Consider the following 16,843-nt stretch of genomic DNA (forward strand, 5'->3'; position numbering starts at 1 on the left):
CACGCAGCGCTTTTGGCTCCCAGGGCCGACGCCGACTCGATATAACTGCCATTGGAGCGACAGCAGACCGTCCATTATTAATCATAAAGCAAATAGTGAGACGACCCCGTTTCCAAAAGAAGTGTCCTGTCGAAAGCTACACCTCAAGGTTTCACAGAGAACCGCTCACTAGACACACGCACTAACACAAATCACAGACGATCGAACATGCTTCCAACACCAGACACATCCCATGTGCCCTTTGAGCGTGTCTACGAACCGGCAGAGGACTCATATCTCCTCCTCGACACCATCTCTGCGCCCTCGGAAACAGCCTTCCTCACCTCCCGCTTTGGCGGGAACAGCACCGCCGCGCCCCTCGTGGTCGAAGTCGGCACCGGCTCGGGCGTGGTCATAGGCTTCGTCGCCGCCCAGGCTGAGAGACTGTTCGGCACCCGCAACGTCCTGACGGCGGGCGTGGACCTGAACGGCTTTGCATGTCGCGCGACAAACGGCACCGTCGAGCGCGCGCGCAAGGAGAACGAGGAGACGGGCTGCCACGCTTGGCTCGGTGCCATGATGGGCGATTTGGCATCCCCGCTGCGCGACGGCGTCGTCGACGTCCTCGTCTTCAACCCGCCGTACGTGCCTTCCTCGGAGCTGCCCGACCAGTCGTCGGACACGTTGAGGATTGGCGAGAGGAAAACGACCTTTGACGAGGACTCGTATTTCCTCTCGTTATCATACGCGGGCGGCAAGGACGGCATGGAGACGACGGAAAGGCTACTCGAGGCCTTGCCTTCGGTGCTTTCTGCTCGAGGATGCGCCTACATTCTCTTATGCGCGCAGAACAAGCCGCAACAGGTCAAGGACCGCATCGAGGGATTGGGAAACGGTTGGAGAGCTGTCACGGTCGGCGAGAGCGGGAAGCAAGCCGGATGGGAAAAATTGCAGATCATTAGGGTATGGAGAGCTGATGAGTAGACACCGTAGAATAAAGTTACTGGCAACCTCTTTTCCATGGTTCTCTCGACTTGAACAAAGCTTAGTCCACTTCGGCATCCATCAATCACCACTTACCACCGCGGTGTCAAAGGTTCATGGTGGAATTGAAGTCTTGATTTCCCTATCTTCCCCAACGCCTGAAGAGCACCCGGTTCAACTTGATGCATATGATACTTTTTGTGCTCTGGGCCGAACTGCAAAGCAAGTCGCGGGTTTCGTCTCTGGGGGTCCCGCGACGATCTTTCCCCCCCTTTCCAAGTCGGTCCCAGGCATCTGCAGTCATCTCCCACGGCGATAGCACGTGGGTCATCCATTCTCAGCCGCGCCCGTCGTAACTGGCTGTGAGTGTGCGTATGCTCATCTGCAGACCCTGGAAGCGCCCTCTGCCCCGTACAGACCTCACCCCATCTAACCACGACCACGACCGCGTCCCCTGCCACGGCCACGTCCCCTTGGGCCGCCTCTGCCTCCACGGCCGCCGGTGCCGCGCTCAGCCTCCTTGCGAGCCTTGTTCTTGGGTTTCGGCGCGTCGTCGATGAGAAGCGTGTCTAGCGGGAGCGAGTCGGGCAGGATGAAATATCGGATGGTGGAGCCACGGATGTTCATGGTGTCGAGCGACACGGCGTCCTGACCCTTGGGCGTCATCTTGACTGTACGAAGCGCCGTGTTCATCTGGGGCGAGACAGACGTGATGGTGCCGTGGATGATGGTGCCTACGTGCAATCGCGTCAGCAGTCGTCCTCAATCAGGAGTCCTATCGCAAACTTCGTGCTTCTTGGAAGGACTGAACAGGAAAGAAACACACTAACCATTCTTGAGTTCAATTGTCACCGTTTCGTTGGCGCATTTCATCAAAAATCTGGTGGTGGGCAGTCCATGTCAGCTCTGGCGCTCCTCGATCATGGCGGTCTTTTGCGATGGAAGCTCAGCACACAGACCGAGTACGATGAGGGGAGAAGGCTTTGAATACTTACCTGACGAGCTTCATGTTGGCGGCTTCCGTACGTCGCGTGTGGATTGGGATAGTGTGGGTGAGAAGGAGGATGTCGCGACCCTGCGTGGACCAGTTGACTCCTAAGCCGCAGAAGCAGGAGAGGCTGAAGCTTCGGAAAAGTTCCCAGCCCGTATCTTGGAAGTGGGGCTAATACAGTCCGTTGCACTGACAGCGTCCGCCCCCCCTTCTTGCCGAAATTACGCACGTATAATCCCTATGTATACATTAAAATTTGCCTAACGCTATATAGATATTCGTAGTATAATAATTAACCTATTTTAATAGTTTTAATTAATTTATTCTTATTAAATTTTATAATCTAAGAGCGTTATGATACCTCTTAAGTATTATTATACGCTTTAATAAGTAGATAATAATTTATCTAAATATTATACATTACTTATTATTAGTAGTATATAGAAATAATAATATAGTATAGGTCTTTTAGTTTTTAAATAATAATATTATTATAATTACTAATAGCTATAGATTTAATATTCTAAACATTATTATATTATTATTATTACTTAATATCTTTTTTAATATATTTAATATAATAAACTATAGATATATACTAATTAGTAATAATTAATTAATAACTAAATACAATCTATATAATAATAAGCTTTTAATTATAAATAAGCTAAACTATTTGAAAAATTATTATTTTTATCAACTATTTAAACTATTTACTCTAAAAAACTATATTAAATCCTTTAGTATATTTTTATATTACTTAAAACTATATAAACTATATACTAAATAGATATATTAAAGTATATACTAAATCTTTTTTTTATTCTTTAGTAAATATTATCTTAATCTCTTATAAAAATAAAATATACTTTTTATTAGTTAATTAATATTAAAATAAAATAACTAACTAGATTAATAATGTCTCTATAAATAAATTAACTACTATAGAGGTATTAAATATATATTTTATATCTCTATTATATAGTTATGTATTTAAATACTACTATAACTATAATAATTCATAGTAATTAAAGTATTAGCGATAGATTTAGCGCGTTCTACGTATAATGCGGAAAAATACGCGTTATAGTATAAAATAGGCTTTTTTTCATGTTTTTACATAAGCGGGGAAAAAAGGGGGGCGGACGCTGTTAGTGCAACGGACTGTAGCCTGGCTGGGGCGCAGCATAGATGCAGCTGTGGCTTATGTTCCATAAAAGTATGTACCTATGTACCGGTGCACCTGCCACATTCACTTCATTCGTCCATAGCATGGCAATGATTGAGGCCAAATTCGACACTGGATGAACGAAGATTAGGCGGGGCAACGTTCAGACAAGAAAATTACGCATTAAACGTCGAGTATCTCGAGGAAAGAATCTACTTGAAAAAGCCCGAAAAAGCCCCTCCCAATTCTTTATTTTGATCAATCATCGTGATCGGAACAGCATCAACCAAAGTTCACTTCGAACCTTTCAATAACCGGACCCCAAACCGGAAGCTCCCTTTCGTTCCTTGCTGCCTGGACCTCAGAACTCGCGATCTGGACGCAGAGACCCACGACAGAATCAGGTCGAACCTCTTCTCCGTCCTCTCCAATCACGCGGACTTGAAGAAACGTCTTCAAGTAGGGCTCGACCTGGCCTGGATCAAGCCCTGCCACGCCTCCTGCAGATACCATGTGCATCAAAGCTGACGTTAATGGGACCGTTCCCGATACATGGTTGGCGGATCCCATGTTCTTCATGGCGAAGACATTCATCGACCCAATCAGATTCGGTGCCGCCGACCAAGAAATAATGTCTCCAGAAACCGCGCCCATGAATAAATGGATAGTAAACGAGCCGTTTAGTGCGCCGTTCTGTACGTGGACATTGGCGATCCACTCTGTGTATGTGTAATCTTCAGTCACAAGACTGGCAGCAACGTGAGGCTCGCGTGAGAAGTCTGGTGACACATCATCTGACAAAGTGCCTTGTCGAAGTTGCGAAAACTTCCCACGATCTCGTCTCCCAAGGGCTCTCTTGCGTTTTTGAACGAGGGTTGAAGGGCTGGATGATCCGTAAAGCCTGTTGATTGCCGTTATGAGGCGGGTACGATCTTCAGACTTGGACCCCCCCTGGCCAGGAATGGTCTCCGCGTATGAGTAGCCAAAGTGCAATGTGTCGTTTGCCATCTCCGAGTTCCAGAATGCGCCGCTGGCATTTGCAAAGAAGGGTTTGAGCTCCGTGAATACGTCGTGGATTTCTCCAGGTGGCATGGTGAAAGAATGCTCCATCGCGACCTGGGGCGTCACCCACGAGTTTGGGTATAAAGCTTGCCACATCGTGACTATCCTGTCCGCCATTGTATGGTGAAGGAAAAACACGGGGTCAAAGGCTGAATATTGGATGTAGTACATGTGGCCACGGTTGCCAACCAAAACATGCATCGCGTCATGAAGCGCTTCGACCGAGTCGAATTGCGACTGGTTGGTGGCTGTGCCCCAATACTTGTTGCTGAAGGGTCCGTAGTCCTTATAATTTGACAATAGAGTGTATAGTCTCTGCTGTAAAGCCGGTCTCGCATGTTCGATGGAATGCGCCACGCTGCGGTTGTCAGTCTTCTCAAACGGCGCTCGCTTGGTCTCTGTCCAGTTCGGGAACTGCTTGGATTAGCTCCCGCACCTCTCCGTCAAGTGCTTGCTGATTGTTTGCTTACATCGCCTTGGGAGAAAACTTTGGGATCCAGCGGATTGAACTTGTAGCTGTAAAGCGGGTTGGCAATGTACTGCCAACCGTTGGGGCCATATATCTGAATGCCTTCGGATTCGAAGTCAGGGAGGAACACGCTTTCCCCGGCCGGCGGTGGAGCAGCCCAATCCCAGTACGGGATGCGAAAATCAGCTGCGGCGGCATGATAGAAGGCACGCTCGCTTGGATCCGTGAACCAGGTAGCGATCATTTGGACCAGGCGAAAGAGAACTTGCTGGTTGGGACTTAGTATGTACACGTACTGCGACTCCTGATCTTCACTAACCTCGTACAGGGCGAGATAGACGCGGTGCCATGGAGGAAAAAGAATGGACATGTGGGTGCAATAGCCCCTATCGTCGATCCCGGGAGCACCTGGAACGCCGTTCCACGGAACGAAAGGGACTCCATGAATACCTGTCTGGTGTTAGGATTTGGCTCGAGTGTTGAGCGAATAAACGTGCCTGCGATCTGGTACCACGAGAGCTCGTCGTTCTGATTCGTGTACTGAAGCATGCTCATGGAGAGCAAAAACAGGTTCCATTTGTATGGGTTCTGCTTCATCTGCCTGATTTCAGGACGAACGGGCACAGTTCCATTGGCGAGGGGAAGCTTTGTGACAACGATAGGGTCTTGTGTTTGGCGTTTGACCAAATTTGCTGCATCGAAGCCGTAATTGTACGTGGGCGAGTACGGGACTGCCGTGGCAGCTGCCGCGAAGAGAATGATGAACGACCAGAGAGCGATAAGAGACTCCATTGCCACGCGGGCTTGGTTGTAATCAAGCGGATTGAAGGACGATATGCGTGGGCCTTGGACCGAGGTGGAAGTGATATTTGAATCAGAGGGATGGAGGCGGGTAACCGGCAGTTGTGGTTGCAGTTGCAGAGGTATGTCGCTCAAGCTGATCAAAACGATGGAACCTGAACTACGGAAGAGTACCTTGTGTGGGACAAGAAGATCGTGGGCTTCAAAAACTGCAGAATGCTTTGATGGTGCCTCTGAGCCAATCCGCCATTGTACAGACGGTGGAAGGTGGGCAAAGGACTGGCGGGGAGTGGGAGGAAAGATATCAAGTCAGGCGGTGGGGACGAACGCGGCCGAGACGTGAAGTATTTCGATGAAGGCCAAGCGCACGAGGCGAGTGTGGCACGCTGTATCCGCGCCATTCACAGCTGCCAGGTTAATTTAGATTGTTTCCCCGGCGTTGCTTCTCCTGACAAGGAAGCATCTCAGTGAAGAAAGTGCCCCCAGAAGATCTACCGCGCTGAGGCACGCACCGACTACTTACAGCCAGCCAGCAGAAAAGAAGGGGTCTTGCGCCTTCTTGTCGGCAAGGACGGCTAGGTAGCTATACCATAGAAGTACCCTGGCCAGGACTACTTCAACCAAAGCAAGCGTCCGCGAGATGACCTGCCTGAAGGCTGTATCCGCGAGCCCCTCGGAACCTCCTCCAATGTGTTGGTTTACATCGGGTGCCCCCTCGAAACAACCCCACAACACAATTGATCATCAGCTGAGCATGCGCGGAACCGTTTGACCATCAGAACATCACTTATATCCTCGTGGGCTGTTTGCTGTCTTCTGAGGCAACCCCCTTGCTTCTGAAATAAGGTATTCTGGTCACGTTACTAAACGGTGGCCCATTGCCAGAACGTACCTGAGGTGCAAGGGCAGTCAGCATCTGCACTTCTGAATCCAGAGCTTGGTGGCAGCGTTGCCTAGGCCGAGCCGGTAACCGATCTCCATGCCTTTGTACGACGGCTACCGGTGTTTCGTGATACGAGTGTCATTTCCAAAGTCTGCTGGAATCGGTTACCTGCATATCGCAAATGACATGATTTCCAATCCGGTCTGGGAATCTTTTGCACGGCCGTACGGACACTGGGCAACAATGTTTGTCAAACCGCTCTTCGGCCTTCGGCCTTTCACACGAAGAGCGCTATCGAGCTCGGAATATTACATTCACCAGACAAGGCTTGGTGCGTGGTGAGAGAAACACATACGAATTGGATAGGGTCTGAAATAAATCATAATCAAATTACAGGGGTGACTGGCTTCTTTTGTCCACCAAACGCCGTCTATGGTAATGATGACATGGGCTTCAATGGGCCCTTGCGGGGTGCGTCGCGGGAATCGACGCGGTACTTCAGCTTGACACCCATAGCTGCCAGCTCAACATCCAGGTACTTGAGCGCACCAGGAACGACAACCATCGTCGTGTTCTCTCCTCCAACCCACTGGTTGCCCTGTCCGTCCTCCCAGATCTCCCCCTCGACCTTGGCAGCACTGACAGCATCACCGGCGTCCAGCTGGGTTGCGCAGTTTCTGCATCGCACCGTCGTGACTTGCTTCTTCTTGCCCACGAACGGCGAGACCGTCGGTTGAACCGAGAGAAAAGAACCACAGCTCCGGCAGATCCACGTCTTTGTGTAGTCGGAACAGTTGAGCAGTCTGTCCTGCAGCAAAAAGGCGGTGCCGTGAGCGAGCAGAGCATCACGTTCCATCTCTCCCACACGAATACCACCACCGCGCTTCCTTCCCTTGATGGGCTGGCCCGTGGTTGGCACGACTGGTCCGGTCGTTCGGACCTGATACTTGTCGTTAACCATGTGACGGAGACGCTGGTAGTAGACAACTCCGACGTAAATGTCTGCCGCCAGTTCCTCTCCAGTGATGCCCGAGTACATGGGCTCGTTACCATGGTAGTTGTAGCCAGCCTTCATCAGTTGATGGCCAAAGTAATCGGCCGCCGTGTTTTCCTCGTTGAACTTGAATGGCGTCGAATCTTGCGCCAGACCGTGGAGGGCTCCCGCCTTTCCGGCAAGGGACTCGACAAACATGCCGATTGTCATACGAGAGGGGAAAGCGTGGGGGTTGATAATGACATCCGGTTGCATACCAGATTCAGAGAAGGGCATGTCGATGGCTGGCCACTTTTGAGAGGCAACACCCTTCTGTCCGTGACGAGAGGAGAACTTGTCACCGATGACTGGAGATCGAGGAATTCGCAGCTTGATAGAAACAGTCTGAGCGGGCTCGTTGCCCGTCTCGCTTCCGATAACGCGGACTTCTTCGATGAAGGCTGTCTCAGATTCCTTGTACTTCTCATAGTGGGTTTGTCCGTCGAGGTTGATCAGCTTGCCGCTGTAGTCTGCTGACACCGTGTGCCACGCGCAGAGGACGTCTCCTTCTTGGACCATGCGGCCGACGAATGGCAACCCGTCCTCGTCAAGAGCGGCGCGGTAGTGCCCCTTGACGAAGCCACCGGGAGCGAAGCCAAAGAGCTTGGTGATGTTCTTCACAGACCTAGTTCTCGACTCGTCCTTGAGGCTGACCTTCTTCGTCTTGTAGATGGTACCGTGTCCAAAGCCTCTTTCATGTGCTGATTTATTCAAGATCATAGCGTCGTCCATGTCGTAGCCAGTGTACGAGATGACCGCCACGACAGCGTTCGTGCCGTTGGGAAAGTTATCGAAACCGTAAGCGTTGTGCAGAGGCGATCGTACGACGGGAGTCTGGCCACTTTGCAACCGGTACATCTTGTTGTCGGTTCTGTGACGCAGAGCAGCTCCCGGTGTTCCCATGGTTTGCTTACCCATCTGACACTGGTACATGTTTCTGGGTGACTGGTTGAAATCTGAGAAAGGGGTCATATTCGCCAGAATAGACAGCATATTCGTAGGACTGAACTCGACATGCGTTGTTTCTCCGGAAACAATCTCATTCTCGACAACGGCGATCGACATGTATGGCTGCTCGTGGGGCCCAACAAAATCTTCCTTGTCCAAAGGAAGATACTTGACGGGTCTGACCATACGTGCGGGCGCAGACGCCAAGTAGACTCCGGGGTAAGAGCCGCCGTGGGAGGGAGGGACGTATCCAATCTCGAGTTGCAGAGGCACGCCGTGGGTACCCTCGACCTTCCAGTGTCGCAGGGTATCTGAGATTCTCAGGGATTCGCGAGGAGTGCAGAAGCCGATGATCCTGCCGTCAAGCATAATGACGACACTTTCGTCAGTCGCAGCGGAAGAGGTCTGCACGGCGCCCAGCTCCGTCACAAGGGCGGGAATCTTGGAAGCATCGACAGACTCGGTCATAATCTTACACTTGTGTGCCAGATGGTTCAGCAGGCCACAGGGAGCACCATCGGGAGTATGTACTGGACACATGAAACCCCAGGATTCGGGCAAAAGCTTTCGAACCGTTGTGGTCTTGAGCTCGGCGAAGAAAGCTCCTCTGTGGATCATTCGGAAATGGCTGATGAAACGGAGGAAGTTGAGCTTTTCCGCGACGACTGTGAAACCGGCCGTTTGCTGCAAGTCAAGACCTGAAGGACTCGTCAAGTTGCCCGTGGACAGGAAGTACTCCAATCCGTTTCCGACGTTCTCGTTGGCGTGTCTGAAGATGTTTCCGGGGAATTCCTTGGCGAATTCTTGAGATGTAAATGGCGTGGCGGGGTGTTTTCTGCACCATTCTCTCAAAGACAGCCTGACAGCGGTAGTCAGGAATTCCTCGAGACGCTCCTTGATAATCATTCCGTAAAGGAAGCCTCCGAGAAGAACCTCCTGGTTCTGAAGGGCATCTGGGTTGTCGACGGCACAGTCCCCAGCAACAAGAGCGTAGAGCTTCCGGATCATGAACAGCAAAGTCCTGAACTTGTCGTTGTCTTCCTTCTCAGTGACGTTTACGTTGCCCAGGTGGACAAGCACGATCTTGCGCAAGAACTCAGTACCAACATCATAGTTGGACATGGTATCCGGAACGCCCATCACAACGCGGAACTTCTCGCCCAAGCAGGCTCTCGTCTCGGTCTTGCTGTATAGGCCATACGACTTGTAGGTGCGGAGGAGTAGCTCAACTCGGTCCGTCAGGAAGGTGTTCTTGGCTGACTTGGAGTGCGACAGGCCAATCAGCCCTTCAAAGATCTCGCGGTCGTTGGTCTCCACCAGCGCCTTGAGGATCATCATGACCGGGATGAGGTACTCATTCTTTTTCCAGGAGAACCGGAAGGTCATATTTCCGTCACTCAGATAGTGCAAGACATTGGTTTGCGATGTTTCGTCGGGCCTGACGGAGCGGAGGATGATACCGTACGGGGTGTAGCCTTGGCCACGGTTCTGGAAGCTGGGGCGGTTGATGGCCATGGGGAAGTTTCGTCGGTTGACCTGTAGCATTCGGATGATTTTTTCGTTGCCGTTCACGATGAAATATCCGCCCAACTCCTCCGACTCCTCCTTCTTTTGCACCAGCTGTGCGGGCGAGTTTCCTTCCAAGTGGCACCTGTTGGACTAAGGGAATGCTATCAGCTGGGCACTTCCAAGGACGACCTGGGCGACGAAATGCGCTTACCTTGACCATAATAGGGACCTGGCCGAGCTCGCGAACGAACTCCTTGGGATCACCATCGTTGATCCTGTACTCGAATGTCGCGGAAAGTCTGCCTCGGTAGGTGCAATGTCGTTCTCTGCACTCGGACGGGAGAATCTCGCGATTGCGGGCGAACTTGTTGGAGGGGGGCAGCTGAGACTTCTGGAGTGACACGCCCTTGTATTTGATGGTCAAGCGATTCTTGCCCTCGGGTCCGGTTCTGTCGTCGCCGTCGAGGTAGGATTTGACGCCGATGTCCTCCAAGCCTCGGGCGAGGAGGCCCTTGCCGTCGGCTCTGAACAAAGCATTAAAGGAGTCGATGTGCGGGCTGACAGCTTCTTGCAGAGCCGGATAGGCCGTGTGGTCCTTGGGGGGGTTCCTGAAGAGATTCTCGCGGCGGAGGGTGTTGTATTGGTGATCCCACTCGGTGCTGGTCGCCGAAGGAGCCATGTTCGCCTGCTACACAGCAGTTAGGTGGTGTCGAGGCGCCGTGGAGTATGGAGAAAGCAGCGACCAAGGCTTGGGTCATGCGACTTTGACGGCACAGGTACGAGTTGGCTCTCTGCGCAAGACGGCGGCAACAGGGAGGAGGTGAACATGAACTTCTCTCGCAGTCCCGAATCGAATTGCTGAGCCAGAGAAGAGGCTTTGCGACGATCGGGCCCCGGTGAAAACAAAAAAGTTATTATGGAGACATGGCGCGGAAAAAATTGAAATAACCAATGAGATCGTGCCAATCAGAGATAGTGGGGGTTTATTTATCTTATCGCTTACAGGGGGGGCACTTTCGTGGTGCAGGCACTGAAGTGCGACCCGGGCGGGAATGAAGGGGGTCTCGGCATCGGGACCTACCCAAGTGACACCCGACACCTCCGTCCCTGAGGTGGAAGCCGGCCAACGAGTACATCACCTCATCCGTATCACCTTCCCGCGGGCAGGCTACTCTTACAAGTCTGCAGTGGCTTCATGTCTGTGTCACGTATGGTTCATTACCCCAAAACTGTCACAAGGCTTTTGCCGTCAGTGACTGGCCGAGCTGGTTACTCGGTGTGACATGGCCCCGAATGGTGGGACTGAGGAGCGGCAGCTTGGGCTGTCGACCGACAGCTTCGGCTACTGATCATCAGCAGGATTGAACTCTACGTTTCGTCCGATGATTCCAGAAATTGGACGGCAGCTATTGGGTCGACATGGAATACCTAGGTAAGGCATGCGAAGCAGAGCGCTCGATAGACTCGGCCAGACGGACCGCATCCAAGATCCCGCGGGGAGATATGACGAAGCACGTCAGCAGCTGGTGTCAGCAACCACTACGGACAATAACTCAAGCATCCTGTCTAGAGACAGACTTTTATCGTCATGGGATCCGGTCATGAATTCACCGCCATCGGCCATAACTCAAAAGCGTAATCCTCAAAGTTCTTGAAGACGAGGAAGGACGAGAAAACATGTTGCCTCGCTGTGCGTGCATGGTATCCGCAGCTGGGAGAGTGCGAGGCATGTGCTGTGATGGAAGTGAGGTGCATAAGGTCGTAAGGTAAGGTAAGGTCTTCGTGCATAAGGTGGTCATGCTGCCTTAGTGGCCATCGTTTCCCCTCCCCTACGCCGTCAGTCCTGCCAATGTGCTTGTCGATTGGGCCTTGGGGATGTCTCCCGAAGATGCGCCTAGCACACACAGAACACAGAGCTAGCTCGCATCTCGAACCAACCATGATTGATGGTGAGCACGGGGGCATGGCGTACCACTGGAAACTTGCAGCCCAACGCAGCCTACCCGGGCCCAAAGATATAGGCCTGGCTGCGTAGATGTGCCGTAATGCTGCGATTTCTCATGACGGTGCTTGAGCATCTACCTATCATACCCACCAGAGGGCAGGTAGGAAAGGTACAGTGCTTTGGGGGCGACAACGTCGAGGTAAGGTAGGGTACTTTACCGTTAGTAAGGTACCTTACCTAAGGGTACCGTAGGGAAGATGGTTTGGGTGAGGTGGATTGGTGCGTATAAGTGAGGCAGGCAGGACAGGCCGGCGTAGGTATTCACAGTTGCTGAGGGACCCCCGACGGCGCAGCGCGCAGCTCGCAGCGACGGGGTGCATGTTGTCGCGGGGATAGTGCCGCGCAGAGGATGCCTGCCTGTGTACCTTGCTTGGGCCAAGTACATGCCTTACCACCACCTGGATCTGTAATTATTGGATCAATTACCTCGTCGCTGTCTTTACCTATCTGTGCCTGCCTGGGCCTACCACTCTGCTGGCCCAAATCATCTTTCTTTGCCTTGCCTGACCGTCTCTTCCCTTCCCGACATTGATGCTAAATACCTCGATCTCTGCACTCCTTTTCCTCTCACTCGACCCGTCTGCAGTTTGTTTCCACGTTGCTTCTCCCGGCCGCATCAGTCCCAGTCTGAGCAGCCAGCAGCCGCGAATACCAACAGCTGGAGATACAGTGACAGTGACAGCGACAGCTTCAGCTTCACATGCCTTTCGCGGCGCCGGACCCGCATTGCTTCAGTCCTTGATCGCTCCAACCTTTGCCGCTTAGGACCCCCGTCGCCGGCGAGCCGCCCACTACGACAGATCTCCCATCACAATCACAAACGTCATTAGACGCCGAACGCCGTCCTCCATTCTTCCATCCCACAGTCCCGTCCAGCCCCGCGCTTCGGTCCGCCGTCAGGCTTTGTTGGGGCGTCGATCTGGGATACGTGCCGCCTGCTACGGCCTTTGCCATTCTTCCCGTCTTGCATCTGCTGCCGCACCAGACAGCCCTGGTCTCGCCTTGCATCTTGCCGTTCTCGACCTCTTCTCAACTGAGCATTCGGATAACAGGCGAGGAAGACATCGTGTCACCACCCTTCCAGCACCCACGTCTTGCTTTGCGCCAGGTGCAGCCCAGAAGAGCAGACTGCGGGCCGAGACATTGTGGGCCGCCCGTGGCCGTCGGCTGGAGTCTACTCATGCTTGGGGAGTCCGTACATCATCTCGCAAGCCTCCGTCAGGATCACAGACACTATATCGAAACGGACGTCAGCCACATTCCGCTCACCTTGCTCGGAGTACGATATTCTAGGTTCTACGCGACAGCTCGGCTGGTGCTCCTATCAGTATTTTGCCAGAGAGAGAAAGCATCGACGTCGCGAAGCCAGTCCATCCATCACAGGCCAAAGGCAGACGAAAGCCGTGGTGGAAAATCCCTGTCTCTGCATCTGAGCCTTGACGTCTGTATTCTATTCCAGTCTCGCCGCGCTCGCCATCCCTGTTGCTCTCGCTGCGGCTATCGCCGCCGCCGCTGTCCGTGTGGTCTGCATACGGAACTCACAATATCACAGAGGTATGCCTGCTGTTACTACATACACCAATCCCTCACCCGTGCATCGCCAGCTCCTCTCTCGCGTCTATTGTGCACCCGTTGCAGAAGCTCCACCGGCATCCGGCAGAAATAAACGAATGAAACCCTAGTCCTAACCGCTGCAGGCCCTGTCGTCGCGGTTGTTCTCAAATCGCTTCCCATCCGCCCTTGCACACGAAGAGCTCGGCACGGTTCATTCTACAGCTTGTGCCTCAAGCGGTGCGGTTCAGGATCGAGGTACCTTGAACTCGACGGCAGTAAGGATACTCTGCTCTGCTCTTCTCGTCCCCCACTAGCTAGGGCAGGCAGTCCACATTGGATCCCCCTCCATCCCGTCTTCCGGTGGAGACCTCTCTTCTCTTTCTGTACACCTACCGTGCCTATCCACGACTAGTGCACTTTTGCCCACCCGGGACAGGCCAGGCCAGGCCAAGCGTCACCTGGCTCAACTGGTTCCCGCCCGCTGCACCGCTGCGCTGCGCTGCTGCTCCTTGCACATACCTACCTACCTACCTTGCTTGTCATCACCCGCCAACGAGAACGAGCGAACCTTCGAGCCTCCACGTCCCTACCTACCCTTCCGCCCCCATCATCGCACAAACCGAACGGCCTGCGCATTTCCTCGTCGATGCTCGCGAGACTTGACTTGCGACATTTGAACGGCTACCACGGGTCATACGAGACATTTTTTTATTCCTAATTTCGACAGGCGTCTGAGCGCATCGAATACTTAAGCATCAAAACCACAACCCCACCCGGTCGTCTTCCTGCTCACCGTCTCGCCGTTCTGTCCTTCTTCAAACGAGACATCTTGCGCGCCGCAACCTACCATCAGCCTTGCGCGGCATCGACTACCCGTCCGTCGTCGTCGTCGGACTGCTTTTGACACCGGACATCTACAGCGACTGCCGCCATACACACATTCATCAAACTCTACTTCCCTATCCGTGCCAGCGCATCGCGCCCACCAGCCGTAATCATGGCGGGGCTATTTCGAAAGGTGTACGACTGGTTGTTGAGGACATTTTGGTGAGTTGCCGTGTTGTGGTCTACTTACGGCAGCGGGGTGATTCCCAGCGACGGCGGCCCGCGCGCTCTGACCCTACCCCGCTGCCGTTGCGCCCACTCTGCCCCTCAGACATGGTGATGGTTGTTTAGCTGTTTACTGATTTGCGACGGCAGGGCGACTGAGATGGACGTGACCATGATTGGTCTGCAAAACGCGGGCAAGACTTCCCTTCTCCGCGTGCTCGCGGTAAGTGGAACCGAGCTATGCAAGCCCCCGTCGTGCCGGCCGATTCTGCTCCCTTCGCATGCTAATGGTCGCAATCGTAGGGCGGCGAGTTCACGATCGAGTAAGCGACCTTTGCTCCGTCTGTCGATGCTTCAAAAGTGGCCTGCGTGTGGTCTCCGGTTTGGCAGCATCGGCTAGCGGCATCCTCGGCTAACTGAGATCTCGTGTAGCTCGATCCCGACAGTCGGATTCAATATGAAGCGGGTGCAACGAGGGCACGTTACACTGAAGTGTTGGGACATTGGCGGCCAGCCCCGTTTCCGGACGATGTGGGAGAGATACTGCCGCGGCGTCAACGCCATCGTTTTCATTGTCGATATCGCCGACATGAATGTGTTGCAGCAAGCCCGTGAGGAGCTCCATGCTCTCATGGGACAGGCGTCTTTGCGAGAAATACCGCTTCTAGTCTTGGGGAACAAGTCGGACCTCCCACAGAAGTTGTCGGTTGATGAGCTGATCGATGCTTTGGATCTCAAGTCGATAGGCCATCGCGAAGTCTGCTGCTACGGGATCAGCGCCAAGGAGGAGACCAACCTGGATGCCGTGATCCAGTGGCTCATGAAGTGGGCGAACAGATGAGCTGTCGTACTCTCGTTTGTCGGTCGTCCTGTGGGCTGTGCCTTGAACTGCTCCTTTCCCCTCATGTCTCTTCGGCTTCGAGCGAAACGGCTCGTATGCCACAGGTCCAACCGTGGTTCCAGACGTGGCTGTGAGGACTGAAACGATACATGCTTGCAGGCAGCGTGGAGTGCTGTCTTGAAAGCTTGTCTCAGTTTGCGAAATATTCGGCGTTGGTCGGTCGGTCTGCGCCAGCATCAGTAGAGCGACTTGCGCCTGCTCAGTCCCACTATATCTCATCGTATTGCACACATGGAGGGGGCGACTTTTATTTTCCCCCAAACGGTATGCTTGGGGGCGGAGCGTGGTTTTATGTTGGTGAAGAACGGCAGCCGCAACATGGCAGAGTTTTTTTGGCCGGACAGTTTGATTTGAGAGGCTCGAGAGCGCACCGACTGTACCTGGCGCTGTTTGTGGTATGGATAGAGGGGATGAGCGACGGCGAAGGTGACGATGACGATGCTACGAAAGTAGATCAATGACTATCATGACTGATGCGCGATCGCTTGATCACTTGTAGTGGGGCTGTTTCGATCATATTGTAATGAAGACGACAGGATCTGCTCGGTATAACGAAACTAATCGATCCAAAGTGACGGTGTGAAAGCCGAATAACGATATGGTACAATGCGCCGAAGTCGATGGCAGGTTCATTTGGGAGCCGAGTCTGCGACTGAAAGATGATGCTTGGTGACTTGCGGGTGTGCAGGCCGATTCGCGCACGGGAGAGAGTGTGCGTATGTGGGTTTTGTGTGTAGGGATGGAGGGGTAAGTAGACGAGACAGTCCCAACACTCGCAGCGCAGGTAGGAAGAAACGGGTGGGGTTTGCAGCGTGCAAGCAGAGAATAAGAAGGAAGCAAAAACGCAGAGAAACATCGAAGGGGGGAGACGAGGATTTTGCTTCCCTCATCTTTCCCTTTTCCCTCGTCTCTTCAGCCCTTCTCTTCCCGTCCCTTTATTTTCTCTGCCATTCCTTTCTGGAGCTACGCTGCGAGGACGGAGACACACAGACCAGAAAGTGCCAGCGCATCGCGCATCAATGCATCGGTTTCTGAAGCTTTGGGGCGCACTGATTGGTCGCCGAACCGACTCTTCCGCATCGTTGCGGGCATGGATGCTATGCCGGCGTGCGTTGTCTGTTTCTTGGGGTCTCGTCCCGCTGTAAGGTTGTTTCTCGGGCTGGGCGGGTTGTCGTTGTATGCGACCTATCGAGGAAGAGAACGCAACGCAGAAGCTATGTTGTGCGCGAGTGGTCTTTATCGGTGTTCCTCGTCCTTCTCGGGGCTTTCAGAAACGAAATGATCCAAAGCCCTCGAAGAGCCACCACGTCCATGCTTTGGCCAGTGACGGGAGGGAACAGCAGTGAATGCAGCCATGCCACAGCTGCAGCTGCCAGGTATTTCCCTGATGATTGTTGACGCGCTGCAGTGGACAGCTCCCACTTAGCCCCCCCACCTAACACATTGACCGAGGGGTCGGGGGGGAGGCATAACCAAGAACAGGAGGGAATGTGGAACTAGTCAGCA

General features: G+C 53.1%; 5 protein-coding genes across 5 annotated transcripts; 2 read left to right on the forward strand and 3 right to left on the reverse strand.

The window, feature by feature from the left end:
• Positions 1-207: 207 nt before the first annotated feature.
• MTQ2 (eRF1 methyltransferase catalytic subunit MTQ2) lies at positions 208-963 on the forward strand (the record flags this gene model as incomplete). The annotated part of the gene is made up of 1 exon (XM_037316371.1): positions 208-963. One exon carries the CDS (start codon positions 208-210, stop codon positions 961-963), a length of 756 nt encoding a protein of 251 aa, XP_037184621.1.
• A 429-nt stretch (positions 964-1,392) lies between these two features.
• On the reverse strand, positions 1,393-1,972 carry smd1 (Small nuclear ribonucleoprotein Sm D1; the record flags this gene model as incomplete). The annotated part of the gene is made up of 3 exons (XM_037316372.1): positions 1,393-1,697; positions 1,794-1,843; positions 1,959-1,972. The coding sequence occupies 3 exons, from the start codon at positions 1,970-1,972 to the stop codon at positions 1,393-1,395; spliced, it is 369 nt and encodes a 122-aa protein (XP_037184622.1).
• Positions 1,973-3,404: 1,432 nt separating this feature from the next.
• T-2 (Tyrosinase) lies at positions 3,405-5,445 on the reverse strand (the record flags this gene model as incomplete). Its single annotated transcript, XM_037316373.1, has 3 exons — positions 3,405-4,598; positions 4,655-4,917; positions 4,980-5,445. 3 exons carry the CDS (start codon positions 5,443-5,445, stop codon positions 3,405-3,407), a joined length of 1,923 nt encoding a protein of 640 aa, XP_037184619.1.
• Positions 5,446-6,767: 1,322 nt separating this feature from the next.
• Positions 6,768-10,506, reverse strand: acr-2-3 (DNA-directed RNA polymerase I subunit RPA2; the record flags this gene model as incomplete). The annotated part of the gene is made up of 2 exons (XM_037316374.1): positions 6,768-9,977; positions 10,039-10,506. The coding sequence occupies 2 exons, from the start codon at positions 10,504-10,506 to the stop codon at positions 6,768-6,770; spliced, it is 3,678 nt and encodes a 1,225-aa protein (XP_037184620.1).
• Positions 10,507-14,383: 3,877 nt separating this feature from the next.
• On the forward strand, positions 14,384-15,277 carry arl8a (ADP-ribosylation factor-like protein 8A; the record flags this gene model as incomplete). The annotated part of the gene is made up of 4 exons (XM_037316375.1): positions 14,384-14,433; positions 14,587-14,659; positions 14,740-14,759; positions 14,869-15,277. The coding sequence occupies 4 exons, from the start codon at positions 14,384-14,386 to the stop codon at positions 15,275-15,277; spliced, it is 552 nt and encodes a 183-aa protein (XP_037184617.1).
• Positions 15,278-16,843: the final 1,566 nt, after the last annotated feature.

Source organism: Colletotrichum aenigma (assembly GCF_013390185.1).
Source record: "Colletotrichum aenigma strain Cg56 chromosome Unknown KSG_Cg56_contig01, whole genome shotgun sequence".
NCBI lineage: Eukaryota > Fungi > Ascomycota > Sordariomycetes > Glomerellales > Glomerellaceae > Colletotrichum > Colletotrichum aenigma.